Source organism: Perna viridis, chromosome 8 (genome assembly GCF_037379345.1).
Source record: "Perna viridis isolate PV_CMFRI_1.1 ecotype Kerala chromosome 8, ASM3737934v1, whole genome shotgun sequence".
NCBI classification, from domain to species: domain Eukaryota; kingdom Metazoa; phylum Mollusca; class Bivalvia; order Mytilida; family Mytilidae; genus Perna; species Perna viridis.
Genome location: NC_142452.1, coordinates 32,271,398 through 32,292,745, shown reverse-complemented (window position 1 = coordinate 32,292,745; position 21,348 = coordinate 32,271,398). Strand labels below are relative to the sequence as shown.

General features: G+C 33.7%; 1 protein-coding gene across 2 annotated transcripts; it reads right to left on the bottom strand.

The window, feature by feature from the left end:
• Window positions 1-48: 48 nt before the first annotated feature.
• Window positions 49-21,105, bottom strand: LOC148610260 (aldo-keto reductase family 1 member B7-like). Of its 2 annotated transcripts, XM_088542565.1 has the most exons (10): window positions 20,947-21,105; window positions 19,873-20,043; window positions 18,492-18,608; window positions 14,674-14,751; window positions 10,599-10,715; window positions 6,726-6,832; window positions 5,644-5,725; window positions 3,308-3,391; window positions 2,561-2,643; window positions 49-228 (listed from the first exon to the last, which is right to left on the bottom strand). In XM_088542565.1, exons 1-10 carry the CDS (start codon window positions 21,037-21,039, stop codon window positions 186-188), a joined length of 975 nt encoding a protein of 324 aa, XP_088398691.1. In that variant the 5' UTR covers window positions 21,040-21,105; the 3' UTR covers window positions 49-185. The 2 variants fall into 2 exon arrangements, with proteins under 2 accessions (XP_088398691.1, XP_088398692.1); XM_088542566.1 differs by lacking the exon at window positions 14,674-14,751.
• Between the last annotated feature and the right edge of the window lie 243 nt (window positions 21,106-21,348).

The window sequence follows — 21,348 nt, the reverse complement described above, 5'->3', positions numbered from 1 at the left end:
GCACATGTCTTTTATAATGTTTATACATGTATGACAAATTAGTCTGTATTGTTCAATCATCATTTTATTACATTCAATTTGAATCGGATATACCAATATTTATATATGATAATTAATAATTGAAGTCAGTTATTGTTTTTCCTCAGTCTGTTTTCCAGTAATTCTCGAGAAGACATTCCTTTCTGTTAATACTCGTCATGGAATGGATAATATTTGTGATCAGAAGCTCTGGAAAAAAACATCGATAGTTTCATGAGAAAAAAAGTACATATTCAGAGATTTTTTCTTTAACAGAATGTTTGTAGAGATTCAAATTAATTTTTGTCATAGACAGTTTCGATCACTAAACAATTTTTCTCTATCCATGTTTAATCGTACAATAATTTGTCTCTGTATTTTAACGCCTTTATTTATGTTTTATTTATTAAGACATCGTTTTTCTTTTTTGCTTTAATTTGTAAATGCTCATTGTCGTTTTCTACCATGTCTTTGTTTTGAGGTAACTTCATGAAAATAACAAATCTGATTTTTGTCTACGAGTAATCAAGGGAACCAAGGTTATAGCGGTAATCAAAAGAATGCAATCCAGGGACAAAGACCAGACATGGAAAACAGACATACACAACAAAGAACATAAAGTACCTAAAATCATACATAAAAAGTAACAAAAGCAAATGAGTAACTCGGACTCCACTAAAAACTAGGAGCATAGACCAGGAGCACCGGTAGGGTAAGCGTCCTCTGCTTTTCTAGAAACACCCGCCGAGTTGTTCATGAAAAAATCAAGTCCAGGGTAGACAAAATAAGATAGGACAACTAATGTATTTGCTGCCAATGGATTTTCAACAAAATAAAACAAAACAAAAAAACAAAAAACAAAACAGAAAACAAATACAAACAGAACAAACAAACAAACAAAACAAAAATGAAGATCCGACATAATTACGACCTCTTTAGTACGTAGGCTGAAAAACCCAGTGCATCCATTACCATAAATCATCAACTCAAATATATTTTAGATACCATAATATGACCTCCAACTTACAAATAAATTCGTTGCCAAAACACTGAACTGAATCATATTTTTTTAATTTTTGCTGTTTTATATCTCATTGAGGCAAAACATGTACGTATTGCCTATAAATAATTCTTGCACTTGATGATTAAGTCAGAATCAGGCTTTTATATACTTTATACCTCGACACTTAAAAAACAAAAAGCAAGTATAAGCTATTCCCAAAAAGCGTGCTCACCGATATCGTTTCTATATTTTGTTTCTGTTGGAAGTTCGTGTTGTAGGTCCTTCAAAGTGTACAAGTTCATGTATAACACTATTGATGGAGTTGAGGAAATTCACAACTTGAGATAGTCCAAGAAACAAGGTTTGCATTGCTGGGCAATAGATTTAGCTTCCACAATTTAAATCATTGGTAGAACCAACGCCTTTCAAATGGCAGAAACACAAATAATAGATTCAAAACCGTTGTTCACCGTGCATTATTTTGCTATGCAAAATTTAACTCATAATTTTTGAGTAAAGAATAAAGGTTAAAACTACGCAATAACCATTTCTGTAATTATCCGGCTGCTTTTAAAGTAATGCTCTTAGTTGAGAAAAAGGCTATACATCGTCCCTTCACATAAATAAAATCATGAAGACAGGGAAAACCATAGTACAAGACAAGTAACTTGTTCACTGTTATCGGTCATTTACTAACGCTGTGAAAATATGTCAAAGTTGTCAGGACAGTAAAGGGTCAGTGAGACCAGGTGATTACATCACTAAATGACGTGGCAATATGATAGTTTGGAAGTCAAAGGTCAGCAACAACTTGCTGGACAAAGCAACCGAGTTTATGATTGGTGGAATATTACATCAAGTATTTACGTCATCACTGGTTCGGGAGGAGGGGGGGGTCAGGATAAAACCAACGCCCCAAGGGCAAAACCTCCCTAAGACAAATGCCACCCAGACAAAAGCCTTCCCAATCTGACAATTTTTTTTTAAAATAGTAAAATATCAACATTTGAGATTTTAATTTCTTAATGTTGATTATTGATTGTTGAATTAAAATAACAGCCTTTAATTACTTAGAAATTAAAGTCAGTCAGCAGGTATTTAACATTTAATGTTTTGTTTTCATTGCAATAGTAGTCAAATCTGAGTTGTTATCATTATTATATTTTTGTTTGGGTACTAATTAAGATATTATGGAATGTTTTCTGTACATTCACTCATAAAACCATATGCCATTGTTTTCCATTTCTTTTGATATAGATAAGTTTTTATACTCTATAAAAAAAGATACATATCTAAAATCGTCATTTTTCTGGTTCTGCTTTAGCTAAATGCAGAATAAACAAAATTATACATCGGAAAGTTTTGAAGTGAATCTAACAATGCTCACCGATCTTGATCGGTGAGCAATATTCCATTTCTGCATTTAATATAACATTTTAAATAAGATTTTGTGGTAAGACTTTTTTTCCATTATAATTCACCAACTGTCTGATTCTTAGAGAGAATAACACCTAAATTAGTTTCTGGTGTTGTACTTACGCTGACTCTTTGTAAAACCGCATATTTCTGTCAAGTGACCAAATTTTCTGCATGTCTTCGTGAGAAAGTTCAAAGTCAAAAATCTACAACAAAATGCTTACTTAAGGAGGTAGACCTTGGGTAAGGAACATAACTCATGACATCAGTGATACATGTATGTTTGTATCACATTCAATTTCATTAAAGTTTCTCAAGCTTTCATTTGAAACAGAATGCAATTAGTCCAAGTTACTTTGATGCTTACATGAGATTGACGTAAAATGCTGAATACAAACGTTCCAATGATGTGTAAGAGTTGTGTGCTTTACTCTAGGTGTAAATCCTTAATTTCTAATAAACAAGTATATGTAGGTTGATTAAAAATAATAAAAAATTTGTAACATAAAGTATGCTTCGGATGTTTCAATATTGTAATAAAAGATAATACCTCAAATTGACAAAAGGGCTGCTTTGAAATATAGAAATATCTTTATTATTCATAATGGTATTTCAAACGAAAAGTTTATCACACATCCTGAATGCAGCAACTTTAAAAGGTGGAACCGATAGGATATATGATGTAAAGATTGGTGGAATATTAAACAAAGAAATCAGAAAATGCTTAGTGGGGTCCGAGGTCAGCGACATCCCACATACTGACGTCATAACATCGCCAATAAGAACATGGTGGTAAATCATCCTTTAGCTCGAGGCATGGAGTACAAGTCTTTCCATGAGGCCTGTATTGGTATCATATATAAATCCTACCTCCATATTTTCTTTGATTCTACTGGGAGTGACAGATTTAGGTATTACAACCAGATTTCTCTGTATCAAGAATCGTAATACTATCTGAAATGTGAAAGAAAATAACATTGTTACATTACAAAGAATTCACATTTTCACTATTTAAAGCATTTTTACGCTTTTACTTGTGAAAGCTTTAAACCTTGAACATTGCACGTAAAAACGATTCAGAATACCAGAAACTTGTCTGTAATATTTTTTCATGCGCATAACAAAGAAGATCTTGATTATGATACTAATATAACGAGAATGGATGTATTGAATATGTCAAAGAGATAACAACCCCACCAGGATGGGGAATGACAACTCATGATCATCCATGAGGTCTTCAATGAACGACGAGGTTATCCCCACACCGGAGTCCAGGATGCCGCTGTCTTCATAACATTATCCACGGGTAAAGAGTTATACTTTATAGACTCCAACAACATAAAAAAAAATTGAAATTGAAAACACAATCGAAACAAGATATACAGAAGCCAGACATTCTTGACTTGGGACAAGTGAAAAGCAAGCGGCGGGGTTGAAGTACGTACTTTGGTATGATCATAAACCCCTTTTTAAATCTGGTCACTGCTGAAAATATAGTACACAATTAAAACCTCTAAAAATCAGCAGTTAAAAAAATTATTATTACTCACATAAATGCACAATCAAAAAAGCTATTAGCCATTAACTGAATAACCAGCTTTAAACCAGTTTAAACCAACATAAAGTCATATATTTTTATGAATCTCAATTCTTCCGAATCCGGGTTGAAAACTACATGTACGGCACATCATTCAATAAGGACACAACCAATTCTATGCCGGAAACTGATTTCAAATATCGTGTATTAGTTTCTATGTAAAAGCCCCATGAGCGAATCAATTATGATACGAAAAATGCTATCTTTAAGGACTTGACATGAATATCATAATTATATCACTTAAGAATGAGTCTATTCAATGGTTTAATCAACTTATTTGGTCAGTATTGAAATTTCCGTGTTTTGTGAAAAAAATTTATCACAATTAGTTCTCAATTTGCTAATTCATACATAATTGTTATATATTATATGTGGTAAATTTAAAAGACTGCAAATAGGGGGTCTCGATATCATAAAAAAAAACCACAAAAACAAACAAAAACACAAAACAACAAAACAAAAAAACAACATAAAAAACAAGAACAAAACCAACAACAACAAAGGGGAAAAAATTACTGTAAACCAACTTGTTTTTGCGATTACTTTCTTACAGCGTTCTGTTGTCGTTGACTAATTTCGCGCGTTTTTAATAAAATAATTGCTAGAACATATAAAGATAGTGTCTCGTATGCTTTTTCGCGACTATTTATTTTCGCGATAATATACTAGGTCCGCAAAAGTCGCAAAAATAAGTTATTCGCTAAAATTAGTTGGTTTGCAGTAAATCAAAAGAAAAAAAAATAAAACAAAAAAAAAAACCCAAAAAATAAAATAAATAAATAAATAAAAAAAACAAAACCAACAAACAACAAACAGCATAAAACAAAAATATACAAAAAAAAACAAACAAAACAAAACAAAAAACAAAACAAAACAAAACAAAAACCAGAAACAAGCCATTTTCATCTTGAATTAAAAAAAAAAACATTATATGTTCATGCATTAACTTTGATATTTATAGTATGTTCATGTACAATGTGTAAAGGATGATTTTTTATTGTTTGTATATGATAAGTAAGTATTATTATATAGAAAGCAGTGATTTACCGATTGTTCCCAGAGTATTCTTTTCGATAATTCACACTGTGAAATACATTCAGTAATTTCACTCTCGCGCTTTCTCCCGCCAAAATGTCACAACACGAATATGAATCCGCCGTTCACAAAATTTTAAATTTGTGTTGAAAATAACAATGAATAATGGAGGAAATCTATATAATAAATAGAATAATCAATTGGTATTGTGAGTAACCAAAATATGATCACTCGTGCCAAGAACTCATTAAGATTTAACTCGTGCGCGGATTAAGTTCCGCACACTTGCTAAATCTATGCGTTCTTCGGCACTCGTGATCATATTTTTGTTATTCACTTTTTCCAATCACATGTAATTATCCTATTATTATATTAATTTAAAAACAAATACGGTCAGTATTATCTCATAAACATTTTGTTTACTGGTATGTCGATGCTATTGTTTTTTTTATTTTTTTATTTTTTTTTATGTTTGATTCAGTGACCTCCTTAATCAAAGTGAAGAATGAATTTAGATCAGTTTTATAATTGTATATAAGTTGTTTTTTCACTACACAATCAACACTGAGTATACCTGCGCTATGCTCTTCCCTTTACGCTTTGCCATCTCTTGTAAAATAGGTTCATCAAAAACTATTGGTTCATCTTTCTGTGCCCTTTGATTAAAATGTTTTAAACAACGTATGTCAATCCAATTGCATACAGAATAACGGAAGTTTTGTAGTCAGGATAGAGCCAGACGTTCAAAATTTCATTTGTTCACATTCGGCCAATCCTGTCATTAGTGATTGATTCTGTTTATCGACGATGTCACTCGATTTGACGTAAATAGTCGATAAAGTTCCTAATAAAGGTACATTTACATTACTGTAAACCGTGAAAATTTCGCGGCAGTTTAATTTTCGGTATTTTCGCGCCAAGATCAGTAACACAAAATTAAACTGTCGCGGAAATATTCTTCGCAGAACATTACAGTTCAATTTTTACAATAACATGTTTGTAAATGGACTCAATGACAATGTAACATCTCTCCTGTTGTTGTGTCAGTAGTTCTAAACGGGTCTTTTTCTGACGAAGAGCGTTTTCATAAGTCATGACTGAACTTGCATTGTATCATTTTCATATGTAATTAATGCAGAGTTTTGATCAAAGTTTTTTTCTAGCGAAATTGATCATCAATGATTGTTTGCGTTTAGCGACTAAGTATTCACGTAATTAGATTTTTCAATTCTTACAAAACATATGATTAACTGGTAGTCAAGCTAAGAATCATGCAATGTGATTCATGGTTTGAAAGCCTACATATTTTTATTTTTGATATTTTGTTTAAAATGTTATAATAAAATGATATTCATATGTGGCTTTTCATATAGCCCTTTTTCATAAGAGATAAAAAAATTATATATAAAACTTTCGAAATTAAGACTAATGGAGATAAATCTGTAAATATAAACTCTCACATTGTATTGAAATGTCCAATTTGATAATTTCCTAAGAGCAGACAGATAGAAATTTATAATTATACATTTTATCATATCGACCTATCAAGCAACTTAATAAAAATGGAAATATGTAGCCTTTTTTAAGTGTATCACATTCTACGGAATTTGCATGATTCTTACAGAGACTACTACTTAAACAAAACACAAACTGTACCAAGATCTTGTTACATTTCCAAGAGGAGCGTAGGCTGTGACAGATATGCCCTTTGACTGACAATATTCAACCAGTTTCCTGTTTGACAAATACGGATGAACTTCAATCTATAAAATTAAAAGGCGTTTTATAAGTTTTAACTTGATAATTATGTTTGAGGAATTGTCATGACGAATATCTATGAATGTCAACTGCGTACCAATAAAGGAACGGCTTCGTCAATTAACAGTTTACATATCACATCTGCTTTAAGGAGGGCGATGACACTTTTTCAGCTTTTAGACCATTTCGTGTTAACTGTGAAAATTAATACCAAATTAATTCACACCTCTGTTCGATATTCGTTAATACAACAATATCTTCTTTGACGTCGCATTTGAAATGATGAAAGTTCAGACAATGTATTTGGTAAGGACTTATTTGCACAACACAATTAAATTTCTTAACACAAACTTCATTTTCTTACACTGTGCACGTTAACATACACAAGAAATTGCGGTTTCTATGGTGCAAATCCTATTTTTTTCAGATGTAGGGTTCCTGAAACTAGCCTTAAGGAGAAGGGGATTTTTTAAGTGGTGTATATCTTGTGATTTTCGGAAATCTCCATTTGTATGGAATTACAAAATATCAGATTCATTAAGATTGAACATAGCAAATCTAATACTTGGTCTGCTCCCCCAAATTGGGGATAACTTTGCCTTATGTTCTGCTACATTCATATAATGAAAAAGGCTGTAAACATGGCAAAAATGAGAAAACACATTAAGACACAGAATGTTTTCACACACTGGGCACTGAAAATAGTATTTATTTCATGTTTTTTTTTTTTATCTCATCATTGGTTTTCATACCCCAAAAATAACATATGAGGATGAAAGTATAGAAAATCATAGAGTTGTACCAAAACTTAGAACTAAGTATTAAAAGGCTTGTTTTGACTTTCTTTTCTGCATTGCAATACTTAATTGCACAAAAAAGTTTGGTTTGGTTATCCATTTTACTTATTATAAGCCAAATAACTAGCAGTTTTTTTACTTAAAAGAGGTTAGAATAGCACATATAGCAAGAAGATACAAGAATATCTTCTATGACGTCACATTTGAAATAATGAAACTCAGAGAATTTGGTTTCTAAGAATTAATTTGCACTAAACAATTGAATTTCTTAACACAAACTACTATTTCTTACTCTGTACACCTTAACATACACAAAAAATTGTAATTGTGGTTTCTATGATGAAAATCCTATTTTGTAGGGTTCCTGAAAACTTGCCATAAGGTACTGCAATACAGTTAGATAATTTTTTTCTGAAATTTGGTTTAATATTGTTGAAATAAAGCTGTTTTGAGGCATTCCGCAAAGAAATTTCTGGTGTTTTTGCCATAAAAAAGTGCATATTGTTAAAATCCTTGGTGGTTGGAAGTTCAAGTCATTTATAAGTAATTTAGTGCTTATTGTTATGAAATCCAGTAGCCATGGTAATATATTGAAAAAAATACTACTGAGTTTTAGTATAAATCAAGGATACCTTTCAAAAACTAACAGCCAAATACTATGTTTTATAAAATATCAGGCACTTAGACACTACCACAGCATGAAAGCACGTACAGAATAGGTAGAAAAAAGGTAAAAATAATAAGACCCTTTTCGATTCATTCTAGTTCCAAAATTTCATGCCAAATAAAGAATTCTGAAAATCAGCCATCTGATGGTATGAGATAACAATTAATTCCCCTTGACTTTTTGTTGTATACGAATGAAGTTCCTTTCATTTTAGTGTGTTTCTTCCTGATTTTTTTTCTTTTCTGTCCTAAACTTTATTGCTTAGTATTTGCTGCAGAAATGCAGAAATTTTCATTCTGTAATTTTATGTGAAAGTTGTGATTTGGTTATATGGAAGAAGGTCAAAATTAAGGACATTTGGCAGTGGTCACTTTTTATGTCCACAGGATCTCGAAAGCATAGGTGCTAAACATGAAAAAAAAATGATTGTGAATTTTTCTGGCACTCTTACAGAAATATGCTTTTTATATGTTTCCATATTGGTAAAGTTTTATTCAGTTTTTATATTCAATGTATAAAACCAGAAACGAATGTCAAAAGAATATCGAACAGAAAAAAAAACTGGTTGATATTCAGGTACGAGAACACAATTAATATAGTTCCAACTTTGGTAGTAGGTACCTTCCACATTTTTTCATATTTTTACTGGAAACATATTTGCTGAAGTGTTGCCTCTAATTGGTAGAAAATAGATTAAAATTACATGGGATTTTGTTTTCATTAATCAATTCTGATTAAAAGTTGTGATTTTGGTTCAGGGGAAGAAGGTTAGAATTTAGGATTTATAACTCGGTTCATTTGTCATGTTTACCCCATCTCCGGGTTATATGTATTAATTTCAGAAAATGTTGGTAAAAGTTTCTACAATTTATATATAAAATCTTGTCTGTACATATCTTTAGCCAAGAGACGTTTTATTCAGTTTGCGCCTGTGGAATTTTTTTTATCTGCTCTAATGTGTATATTGAAATGCACTTGAAAATTAATTGTGGTCTCGTGCCTAATAAGAGGGCTGCCTGGGTTTCAGAAATTTTATTTGCTAGTGTTTGCTGGGGCTAATTTGATGTTTATTTTCGAGAATTCAGTAAATCTACAAAAAATATGAAGATTTTGGTCCTTTATTCTCTATTTTCTGAAATTTAAATAAAAAAAAAATATGGTTTCTATGGTATTTTCCATTGAAATTGCACTTTTGCTAGGGTGCTAAGTATGAAATATAGACCAGTGTGGAAAATATTGTACAGCTTTGAGTTTTTTCTCCTATAACTATTCACTAGGAACATCAAATCAACAAAAACATACTTTATGAACAAGGTTTAGGCAGAAATCTGACAATATATAAACCGGAAACGAATGTAAATCAAATATCGAACAGAAAAAAAACCTGTTTGATATTCAATTTGATATTCAAATCCATTCTATATTCAATATATAAACCGCAATCGAATGTCAAACGAATATCGAACAGAACAAAATCCTGTTTGATATTCATTTTGATGTTCAACTCCATTCTGTATTCAATATATAAACCGGAAACGAATATCAAACGAATATCGAAAAGAAAAAGATAACCATTTGACATTCATTTGATATTCATTTAGAGTTTACATTCTGAAAAGTAGCCAGGAATGAATATCAAACGAATATCAAACGGAAAAATTTTACCGTTTCATATTCAGTTTGATATTGAAAAGTTTGAATGTCGAATATCGAACATCGAATATCAACGTACTTGATCTCGGTCTGTATTGAGATTATTTTATAATTCAATGATTTATTTCAGTTATTTATAATATACATGCATATATTATCTATAATAGTTCCGGACAGACTTTAAAACTGAGATGAAGATTATGGAACAAAAAAACGTTAAAAGGGTGGATTATAGACGCAGGCCTTTCAAACGAATTAGAATGTTTGGTGACTCCTTTAAATACGTGCAACATCATACAGAAATTAGCAATAAAAATAGTATTCTCGATTTCTTGATAGACAATAACAGTGTTTTGACTAGGAATAAAAACAAAATACGGATGAGGCTTAGAATCGAGACCCGCCGAGCGTTTTTCCTGATTCGTACCCAATTCTTATATCGTTTCTATTTCTAATCAATATACTGGAACCCTGATAAGTTATATTTCATACGCAGGATTATTATACAGATAGCAGTGTGTAATCGAATGTTCCCACTGTAATAAATTGCATGTAAGGGTAGGAAAGTAGGTGGAGTCAAAGGCCAGTAAATTTACATTTAACACATTAAAGCGATTGCAGGATATATCTACCACTAGTAAAGTATAATAATACCTGATGATTGCATGGTTTTATTGATGCGTGTTGCAAGAGCCTGTCGATTTGACTTCTGTTGAAGTTTGATATCCCAAGATTGTCAACAAGTTTAGCTTCGACTAACCCTTCCATTGCCTGAAATGAAAACAAGAACTCCTTATTATTACACTTTTAAAGCATGGGATAGAAAATGCAATGTAATTGAACTCCGATAACTTTTGAAGTTGTTTGTAAATGAAAGGATCGGTATTTTGCATTCATAACCTGTGCAGCTTTTCCCAATGTTAACCATGCCTGAAGGGCATGTATGATTTTCAAGTCATTACCAGAAACCAATCAAATCAACTATAAAACACATTAAAGAGTTGGAGAAACATCATTAAATTTTCTTCAGTAAAACATTAATTCGAGTAATTCGAGGCCAAATTTTGCCCTTACCGGACCAGCACCTTTGTATAAATCAAACTAGTACTGCCAGTTGGTCGACTTCATTCATCTTACAATGCAACTGGTGACCTGTTTTATGATGGTTATCGAGATACATCCGGTACGCAGTGTGATTTATTTTGTTGCTACTCTCTAAACCCCTATAGCATAAATGTCCTGTCCACGCCCAAATCATTGAATTCATAAAACTCAGAACAATTTTCTTCAAAATGAAACTGTTTTATCAAGCACCCGAACATACGTAACATTCTCTGAGATATTAACGATACTGATTTTCTTGAAAAACTTTCTTAGTCTCAGTTCGAATTCAGTGCACGAACATGTAGTAAGTATTTTTTTGGTTTTGGTTTTGTTTGTTTGTTTATTGGGGTTTAACGTCTGAGCAGCAATATTTCAGCTATATTCAGACGATGAACATGAAATGGATGATAAAATGAAGATGAAATATGAAATGGGATGGGGCATCAGATTAATAGGGTCGACAAATTTTTATTGCCACAAGATGAAAGGGAGGGATGGGTAGGGTCAGGCAATTAGCCTCATGTGGCGGAGCGAAAGGTTCCTACTCCTATCGAATACCACAACAGGGTTCTTTAACGTGCAAGGAACGTGGCATCTTACCCAACACAGTGCACCACTATGGTTTGCGGTCAGGTTTTCCAAATTATAGCCTGACAACCCCAGCATGTAACACGCCAGGGGTACCCCATTCCACCACCTGGGGCACACATCCCAGTTGCTCTGTGGGCGACTAGGCTAGGTTTCTGAGCAATATTTAGTCGCCTTTTACGACAAGCTAAGCGATGCTGCTGGCCTATTCTTTTAACATCCGGACCTGCACGGGGCTTTTGGTTTTGGTAAAAATTTGGCCAATCGTCACGGACATTGTATGCTTAGCCGACTCATGCACATTTTATGCTTGAAGGACCACGTAACGGCAGTCGCTACTTTCGAAATTGTCGAATATTACTCAAACCTAATGTCGTTTGACAATCGTTTTCCCGACTTTACAATATTCTTGTATTTTCTCAGAGGGCAGACTTACTAGCGTCTAAAGTGAACTTAGAACGTAAGACGTTGTTTCGGAGCTTGCATATGCATATTGGATAAATGAAAACAAAATAATAAGAGGCCATTTTAGAAATGGAGTGTACATTACACATGATTTATTCGCCAACACATTCATGTTCTTACAGAGGCTTGAAACAAAAAACACAAATGACGTAATTATAACATGACTCTGTCTGTCAATCTCCCTGTCGCACTTTGTTTTAATAATCCGAATATTTTATCAAAGGTAATGAGAAATTGCAAGGGAGGGAGGGAGCTTTTCAAATATGTTTGTTTTTGGAGTAATGAGGTATGTTCCATTCATGAATATAGTAAATTTTTAAGGAAAACTGATCGTCATCTCATTCTACTGAATGGGAATCAGGATACTCTGTTTTTATCATTTACTTCCTTTTAACCTTTAAGCCATTATGTTTTAATGGTGCTGCGATATATTGTAAAACATAATGAAGGGTCTCAAAGGGGAAATTTATCTGATAATATACATATTTTATTTGTGAAAGCAAAGAAACACAAGGGATAAATCAATATATTGAGAATGGATATGGTTAATATGTCAAAAAGAAACAACCCCTCCTCCGGATGGAAAATGTTAGGTCAAGGCCACTCATGGGTCTTTAATGAACGACGAGGAAACCTTTACACCACATGGCAGACTACAGCTGGCCCAAAATAACATTATACACATGTACAGCGAAAAGATCACCCCTATATACCTGAACTCCAGCAACATAAAAGTAAACTGAAAGTGAAAACAAAACACTAGATATTTATAAAGAGGCCTGCAATTCCTACCTTGGGAAAGGCGCAAACAAATTGCGGCGGTGTTATAGTACTTTGGTGTGATAGGTTGTATCGGTTGACGAATTTTAAGGCATATGTAAGTTAGATGTTTTTTTTTTTATCTTCTTTCCTAAAAAAACGAGATGACACAGATATTTGCTGTGTCGCAAGGGTAATTCTTATCATACATTAAAGACTTAACTGAATTAAAAAAAAATATATCAAATGGTGTTGTCTTCTTTCTTTAATCTTTTTTGAAATATTTACTCCATGAATATACTGTTTAAAACTTAAGCTTATTCTGTATTTTTTTCTTTTCTACAGTTTGCATGTATTTTTAAAAAAGTAAAGAGTAATCAAGGGAACCAAGATTATAGCGGTAAACAAAAGAATGTAATCCATGGACAAAGATCAGACATGGAAAACAGACATACACAACAAAGAACATAAAGTGACTAAAGTCATACATACAAAGTAACAATAGCAATAATCGTTTTCGATCCTAGAATTTAAGATTAGATACATGTATCAATGATCCTCTTTAAAGAGTTCAAACTTTCCTATTGCCTTTTATGATATCATGACAGGTGACACACGATATGATAGTACATGTACATTTGAAATAAAATACAAATAATGTAATAGTTTTTTTTTTTTTGGTTTTCGTGGCTAGGTGATTCATCACCAATAAAAAAAGTTGCCAAAATTAAGAAACAAAAGAGTAAGAAAAAATGGCTTAAAACAATTTCAGAGGGCAAATAAGTATGTTAGGTTTGTGGAAAATGATGGGTCAGTTTTAAGCGCTTGTAACCACGCTTTTGTGACAAGTATCTTCTCATCATGAAAAAGCAATTTTGGGTTCCATACATTTTGAAAATACAGTACGCATACTGTATAATTATCTTTGTTTGCGTCAACCTCATTTTCAGAATATTGAGTAACTACATATATCAACCTATAAACATGTGCGAAAATAAAGATATATACAGCATCTGTCTTTCAACAGAAACAAAAATATATATGGAATTCAAGATTTGACGGAAAAACCGTTTTAAATCACCTAACAGTGACATAACACCCGAATCTCGATTGGTACGACGGGAAGGATTTGAACTTGCTTTAATTATTCATAAGGAATAAAAACCCCGTTTTTTACATTCTTAGATTAATATTAGGTACGGCATGCCAAACCAATGTAAATATATTGGTACAGCCCATTTATACATGCCGCTACGCCCCTGCTTGCACTCATTTATAAACATGGTTTTCACTTACTCCAAATGCAAGTACATTTCAGCGTGCTAACATCTTGCTCCAAATGTTGAACTTGACATGTTCTAAACTCCAACATTTTTTTTTCAGCATACATGTTTTGGAACAGTAATTTTGATTCCTCCTTTTTAAATTGAAATTTGTCAATAGCCATTTACTTCTAATTATGGCAATATAAGGTGAGATAAAACGTTAAAAAATAAATGTAACTTCGCAATAGGAATGGAATTTTTCCTTCCCTCTTTTTCTACCCCGAACTTAACTTTTTATGGGCAACTCGGCGGGTGTTTCTAGAAAAGCAGAGGACGCTTACCCTACCGGTGCACCTGGTCCATGCTCCCAGTTTTTAGTGGAGTCCGAGTTGCTCATTTGCTTTTGTTACTTTGTATGTATGATTTTAGTTACTCTATGTTCTTTGTTGTGTGTGTCTGTTTTCCATGTCTGGTCTATGTCCATGGATTACATTCTTTTGATTACCGCTACAACCTTGGTTCCCTTGATTACTCTTTCTAAAACATACCTTCCACGTGTCAATGTAATCGTGATCAGCAAAAATTAATTTTCCGTCCTTATCCTTTGGAAAGTAATCATCTCCGTCCTAAAACAAAATGAATGAAGAACGAGCCCATATCAAAGAATATTATTGTATCACTTCATAAGAATCATGCAAAATGTGATTCATGGTTGGAAAGCCTACGTACTTTTATTTTTGATATTTTGTTTAAAATGTTTAGAAACAGAAATTAACATGTGGAATTTCAAATAATCTTTGTTTTAAGATAAAAATTCTTAGAATGTACTGTATAATTCAAATTTAGGGACATAACTCTGTTAATGACACTAAAATATAACAGAAATTATTGAATGTTAATGTCTATTATCTCCTGAGAGCAGATAAATTTAAATGAATAATTATACATTTCATCAAATAAAGTAACTTAATGACAAAAAATAAAATGAGTAGCCTTTTGGGGTATATCACATATAACAGAATTTGCATGATTCTAACAAAGGCTAGTACGTAATATTTTATAAGAAAGACATTTGGTTCACGAAGGGAATTATTTCTTCAACACACCATGCGCTTGTCTCTGTAATCTTAATTTGTGTTTGATGAAAGACGAGTAATACATTGTAAATGAAAGACAATATTTTATAGACTTATTCTAAGTCGTTCATTTCTCTGCTTTGTAACTGCATGCAGGGCGGTTCCAAACACTTTGAAAAAAGAGGGGTACCAGCCGGGGTTTCTTAACAAAAGGTGGTTGCTAGGGCAATATTTATTCTTTGTCAGTTTTACACATCAAAATGACAAAATTTTCTATAAAAAGGAGGGGTGTCCTCTCCTGGATCCGCCACTAGCATGACTTTCGAAATTAATGATTGCAAAGTCCTATATTCACGGATTACATCTAGTGATATCCGCTTTTGCGTGTTTAAATTTTACTCCCTAACCTCAACCTTTGACTCAGAATCTTATAGATATATAGCTTTTAAGATGTTGTCCATGGACGACCCAGGAAGCGGGTAACACATTCAAATATTGTTCAAAATACATTTTAAAATCACATATACATGTACGTGCTTTCTGAAAAATGAATATTGTTTTGTAACTTACCGAAATGATAAGAATGAAATACTTTATATATATAGATTTGTGGATTGCAAGAGTAATCAAGGGAACCAAGGTTATAGCGGTAATCAAAAGAATATAATTCAGGGAAAAAAGACCAGACATGGAAAACAGACACACACAACAAAGAACATAAAGTAACTAAAATCATATATACAAAGTAACAAAAGTAAATGAGCAACTCCGACTCCACTAAAAACTGGGAGCATGGACCAGGTGCACCGGTAGGGTAAGCGTCCTCTGATTTTCTAGAAACACCCACCGAGTTGCTCATAAAAAGTCAAGTCCGGGGTAGACAAACGAGGAAAGGAAAACTTTGACCCGTTGAATAAATCAGTTTTCATGATGCTGATGGATACATTATAACGATCCACGAGTTTATGATGACGACCATAAAACTTCTGTAGTGATGACTTCAATCTTGTAGCAACATAACTCTGTTCCAGAAGCCTATTTGTTAGAGTTCTAGCGCGATACAAAAAGTCTGCGTAGTTTCGGCAAGCTCTGGCATAACGTACGAGTTGTGATATGAATACTCCATACGCAGGAGCCGAAGGGATGTTGCCACAGATGAAAGGGAAGTTGACAATTTTGAATGAAAAGTCATCACGTTTGTCGTAAAGTTTGGTCAATAGTTTTCCTTTACCAATGCATGAATTAAAATAAAGGGAAATAATTCTTCGATCAATTCATTCATGTGCATTTGATTTGTTATGGAAATTTGAACATAATATTCTGAGTCATCCACTAAATACATGTATACAGATAAAAGTTCGTCATTCCTAATATTACACTGTGAAAGTTCTTTAATTCGTGGATACCAATTTTCGTGGATTAGGAAAGAAACACAAGTTTGTGGATTATTTAATTGGAATAATTAAATATGGAAATCTTGTTTTTTTTGGGGAGGGGTCAAAATTTCGTGGCTTGGCATACCCACGAAAAACACGAAGATTTGTACATATACCCCACGAATAATAGTGCTTTCACAGTAATGAGTATTTCCTGATCTGCCTTGTTTCTACTGCATGTAAGATGGTCTCATGAATAAAAACATGGGTTATATATTTGTAATGTTAAGTATGATCCATATAATTATTTTGATTTAACAGCTGACCAGAGTGTTACTGACAGACTTAAGGCATTGCTTCTTTTAACATGTACATCTGTAGTGTCGTTTAAAGGGAGTCGGATTGACAGAAAATAGGATCAATGCTCGAAGAGAAAACATTTTCCAAACTAGTAGTTTTTCCGTTTAAAATAGACGTAGAGGGAAATATCTTAAGTTTTGACAGAAAGAACAACGCTTACTTAATTCAGGATGAGAAAGTACACTCCCTATCCCGAATTAAATAAGCGTTGGCATATACCATTTTTTCTCGATGGGCCGTGGGAAATATATATATATATATATATATATATATATATATATATATATATATATCATACAAGCAAAAAAAAAAAAACCACACATATGATATTTAAAAAGAAAAAAATACGTTGTAGCGATCTTCGGGTTGCTTATTATATTAACATGGACTTTGTGCAGGCGGTGTTGCCATAGATGTTACAGCGGTACGAGTTCTAGTCCCGCAGAGGGAACGGCCAAAAAATTTGACAGTTCTAACATCGTTGGGAATTTTTCAGACCATTCTATATACATATATATTTGTCTCGCAAATTTGACAGTTCCAACTTTTCAGACCTTGCTATGCCAACTTTATTTTCCCTGTATCAATTTAATCCGATGGAGCAGTGTAGCGAGTAGAGTCGTCATATTCTGAGATGTTGTATAATATTGATTTGTTGTGACATGCATCATTAATTTGATCCTCTATCCTACATAGTAACACCTAGATGAACTATTCCGTACAACATGTACCATACATCGTGTACAAAGTTACAGCCCTAGATTAATCCTACGAGGAGGAATGACCCGACCAGGGAAAGCTATATTGTTATATAGCCTAGCTGGCCGCTAGGGCGCTGGACTTCGTACAGTCGGTTTTGCCATAGATGTCACAGCGGTACGAGTTCGAGTCCCGCGGAGGGAATGACCAAAAATTTGCCTCGCAAATTTGACAGTTCTAACATCGTTGGTTTTCAGACCTTTATATACTTTTGTATATAAAACCAACGATGTTAGAACTGTCAAATTTGCGAGGCATATATACATAGTCTATACTACACCCCAATTCTAAAATCGATGCGAGGTTGCAAATTTGCGATGCCAATTTGGTCGCTCCCTCAGCGGGATACGAAGCCCTCCTCTTCTCTGACATCCATGGCAACCCCGCCTGCACTAAGTCCAACGCTCTAGACCACTCGGTCAAATAAAAATACAGCTTTTGTTAACCCAGTGATGCTTCCTCGTAAGTAAATCTAGAGCGCAAACATTAGCACATGATATAACTACATAGGACAACCTCTGATGGTATCGAGTACGACAATAGAGGATCTGTAACAGTATACAAATACAGGTACACCAAGTATATAATGCATATAAGAAGTTTAATGGGGTGAGGCAACTTTACAATCTTACTTGCTAGTACAGTACTATGTACATGTAGATACATAGCATACACGGCGAGGATAAACATAGTATGTTAATACAAAGATACATACATATATATAATCAAGTCTAATCTACACCCCAACTCTAGAATCGTTAAAATCCCCTTAGTAGTTAATTTAGTTAGACTCACCTGAAAGGCAAAAGGCCAGTGTACAAGATACAAATGTATCGAATCTACCCTTAGATTTTTGAGTGATTTCATCACGTTCTCTTTGACATCTTTTGGGTTGTGATGAGTGTCCCATAACTGCAAGTAAAAATAATCGAAGTTCGCTAATTGTGATACATACATGTATATGTATATTTGGGATAAATAAGAAAAACAAAACAAACAAAACAAAACAAACAAAAATACAACAAAAAAAACTAAATACAACAAAAAACAAAAACTGCAAAACTGCGAGCTACTAAAGATACGTTTAAATAATTGTAATTGTAATATTAATTTTTGATTTTATAATAACGACCAGAGCTCATTATCAAACTGGAAAAATGTGTTACAAATCTGCGAACATGTCAATCAAATGTGAATTTTCATTCCAGTGTTGCCCCGTTCGGGTCCGGGTGTCAAAAGAATAGGCCCGTAACAGCGCTAAACTTGTTGTAAAAGGCGACTGAATAGTGCTCAGAAGCCTGGTCGGGGCTAGGGCGCTTTTCTTAGAGAGTAACCAATTTGTGTGCCCCAGGTGGTTGAATGGGGTACCCCTGGCGTGTTTCATTCTGTCAGGCTATAATACGGAATTAAAACCTGACCGCAAACCATAGTGTTGCACCGTGGTGGGAAAGATGCAACGTTTCTCGCACGTTAGAGAACCCTGCTGTGGTAGGAACCTTTGCGCTCCGCCACAGGAGGCTAAATTGCCCGACCCTACCCATCCCTCCCTTTTTCTAGTGGTCGTCAAAATTTGTCGACCCTATTATCCTTGTTTCCCATCCCATTTTTCACTTCATCATCATCATTTCATGTTCATTTTATCATCCATTTTATATTCATCTCCTGAATATAGCTGGAATACTGCTGCTCAGGCTTTAAACCCCAATAATTAAACAATCATTCTAGTGTAACAAAAATTAGATATTTAAACGAGACGTGTATTACATACTTGTACCATTATGATAAACACCTGGGGCCTGTTTAAGGAAGATATCACCAGACACGTCACAAGATATGCATCTTAATCTTAAAGACACTTTCGTTAAACAGACTGCAGTTTTATATCTACAGTACCTGAACCGATCTGTGCAACTAAAATTGCGTTCGGTCATCGATCAGTTTCCGATCAGTCATCGATCCGTCAAACCGATCCATTCAAACGGTGATCGAATCACGTGAACACAGAACGGTTAATATATTTTACGGTTTCCGTTGTTTTCTTTGTCAATTTTACACATATTAAAGCATCAATTTGTACTTTACCATTACATTTGTTTTTAACAGATCATTCGTCATTTTGCATAACAAAACTGCGATCAGATCGGTTATCGGTTATCGATCCGTATTACTGTATTACCTTTGCGGTGATAAAAACTTCTTTCTTGTCTTTGATAGTTCCGTCATCGAGTTTGTCTTGAATTGCATCACCAACCTCGGATTCATTTTGGTAAATCCATGCACAGTCGATGTGACGATACCCGATGTCTATAGCATATTTTACCGCATCTCTTACTGCTCCTGGTTTTCCCTATAAGTACGGGAGATACAAATTGTAAAAGAGGTTTTAGATCGTCGTAAACATTAAGTGTCAGTATCTGTAAAAATCGGACAGAAGGTGAAATATGGTACATGTTTAAAAAAAAACACCATGATTTTGAATGTTTAATTTGCACCCTGTTGGGAAAGATGCCACGTTCTTCGCACGTTAAAGAACCCTACTGTGGTATTCTCCCGGAGTAGGAACCATAAGGCTCCGCCACAGGAGGCCAAATTGCCCGACCCTACCCACCTCTCCCCATTGTCCTTGTGCCCACTTGGGTCCTCACTTCCACTAAAATCTAAAAATAGATCCGGGTGTAATTTCTCTAATCTAACGCAATGTTCCTGAAATGTACCCACATAGCTTTTAAATTTTAAAATTAATACCACCATATCATGCGGCGTTTCTGCCTGTAAATTAAAGGTTCAACAAGGGGGATACTTTTTCAAACATCAATTTTTCAGTGGCCACCCTAAGCCTTAAGTGCTCCATAAAATACACATATATGGACTGTTCGCTTTCAAATTCGATACTTTTGGTTCATTACTGCTCGTACAATTTTTTCATGAAAATATTTTTTTTATCCACCAATCGTGAACGTTTCTGTATTTTCCACTGGGATGTATGTTGGGGTAAAGATCGAGGAGACATAATTGCGCTATTGTAACCAATATGAATGTATGAATAAAGATAGAAAAGAGTTATCGTTCTTGATTTGGTTGATTTAAGCGGAAAATAGATGTATGTCTTTAGTTTACTCATTACAATCAGTCTGCAGATGAATTAAACATCAACATGTCAAATATGATATAACAAATTAATCAAAATATTAATCTGTCTGCAGAAAGGATTGACGTGTAAATATGTATAGTTGCATGATTATAGTCTTACCGTTGCATTGAAAATCGTGAATGTTCCTAACCCTACCAACGGATAACTTGTTCCGCTTGGAAGTTTTACGGCTGGTGCACTCTTCGTCGACATTTTAACATAAATACACTTACCGATTTTATCTCTTGAATGAACCGCAAAGAAAATTTGTGTTATCTAAATTTAGATTATCTATGTTTACTTTCCTCTTAAACCACTTTACACAGAGAAAATTATCTTAAAGGATTTCGTTGTCGGGTTCATACAAAGGAGAAAGAGTAATCAAGGGAACCAAGGTGAAAAAAAAATCATTACAAGCTTGGGGAAGATTCGAGTACAGTGCGCCAACGGAACTGAATTAATTAACTTAACTTCAACTCAATGCAAGAATCAGGCAGGCTCAATACATACAATGATAAAGCC

What these genes read in the sequence shown, in the direction of transcription:
- LOC148610260 (XM_088542565.1), bottom strand. Translation starts at nt 21,039, where the DNA reads ATGTCGACGAAGAGTGCACCAGCCGTAAAACTTCCAAGCGGAACAAGT. An exon ending in ATTACATTGACACGTGGAAG is followed by an intron (nt 10,716 to 14,673) that starts GTATGTTTTAGA and finishes TTTTCATTTCAG; the next exon opens with GCAATGGAAGGGTTAGTCGA. An exon ending in GAATCAAAGAAAATATGGAG is followed by an intron (nt 2,644 to 3,307) that starts GTAGGATTTATA and finishes ATTTTGTTGTAG; the next exon opens with ATTTTTGACTTTGAACTTTC.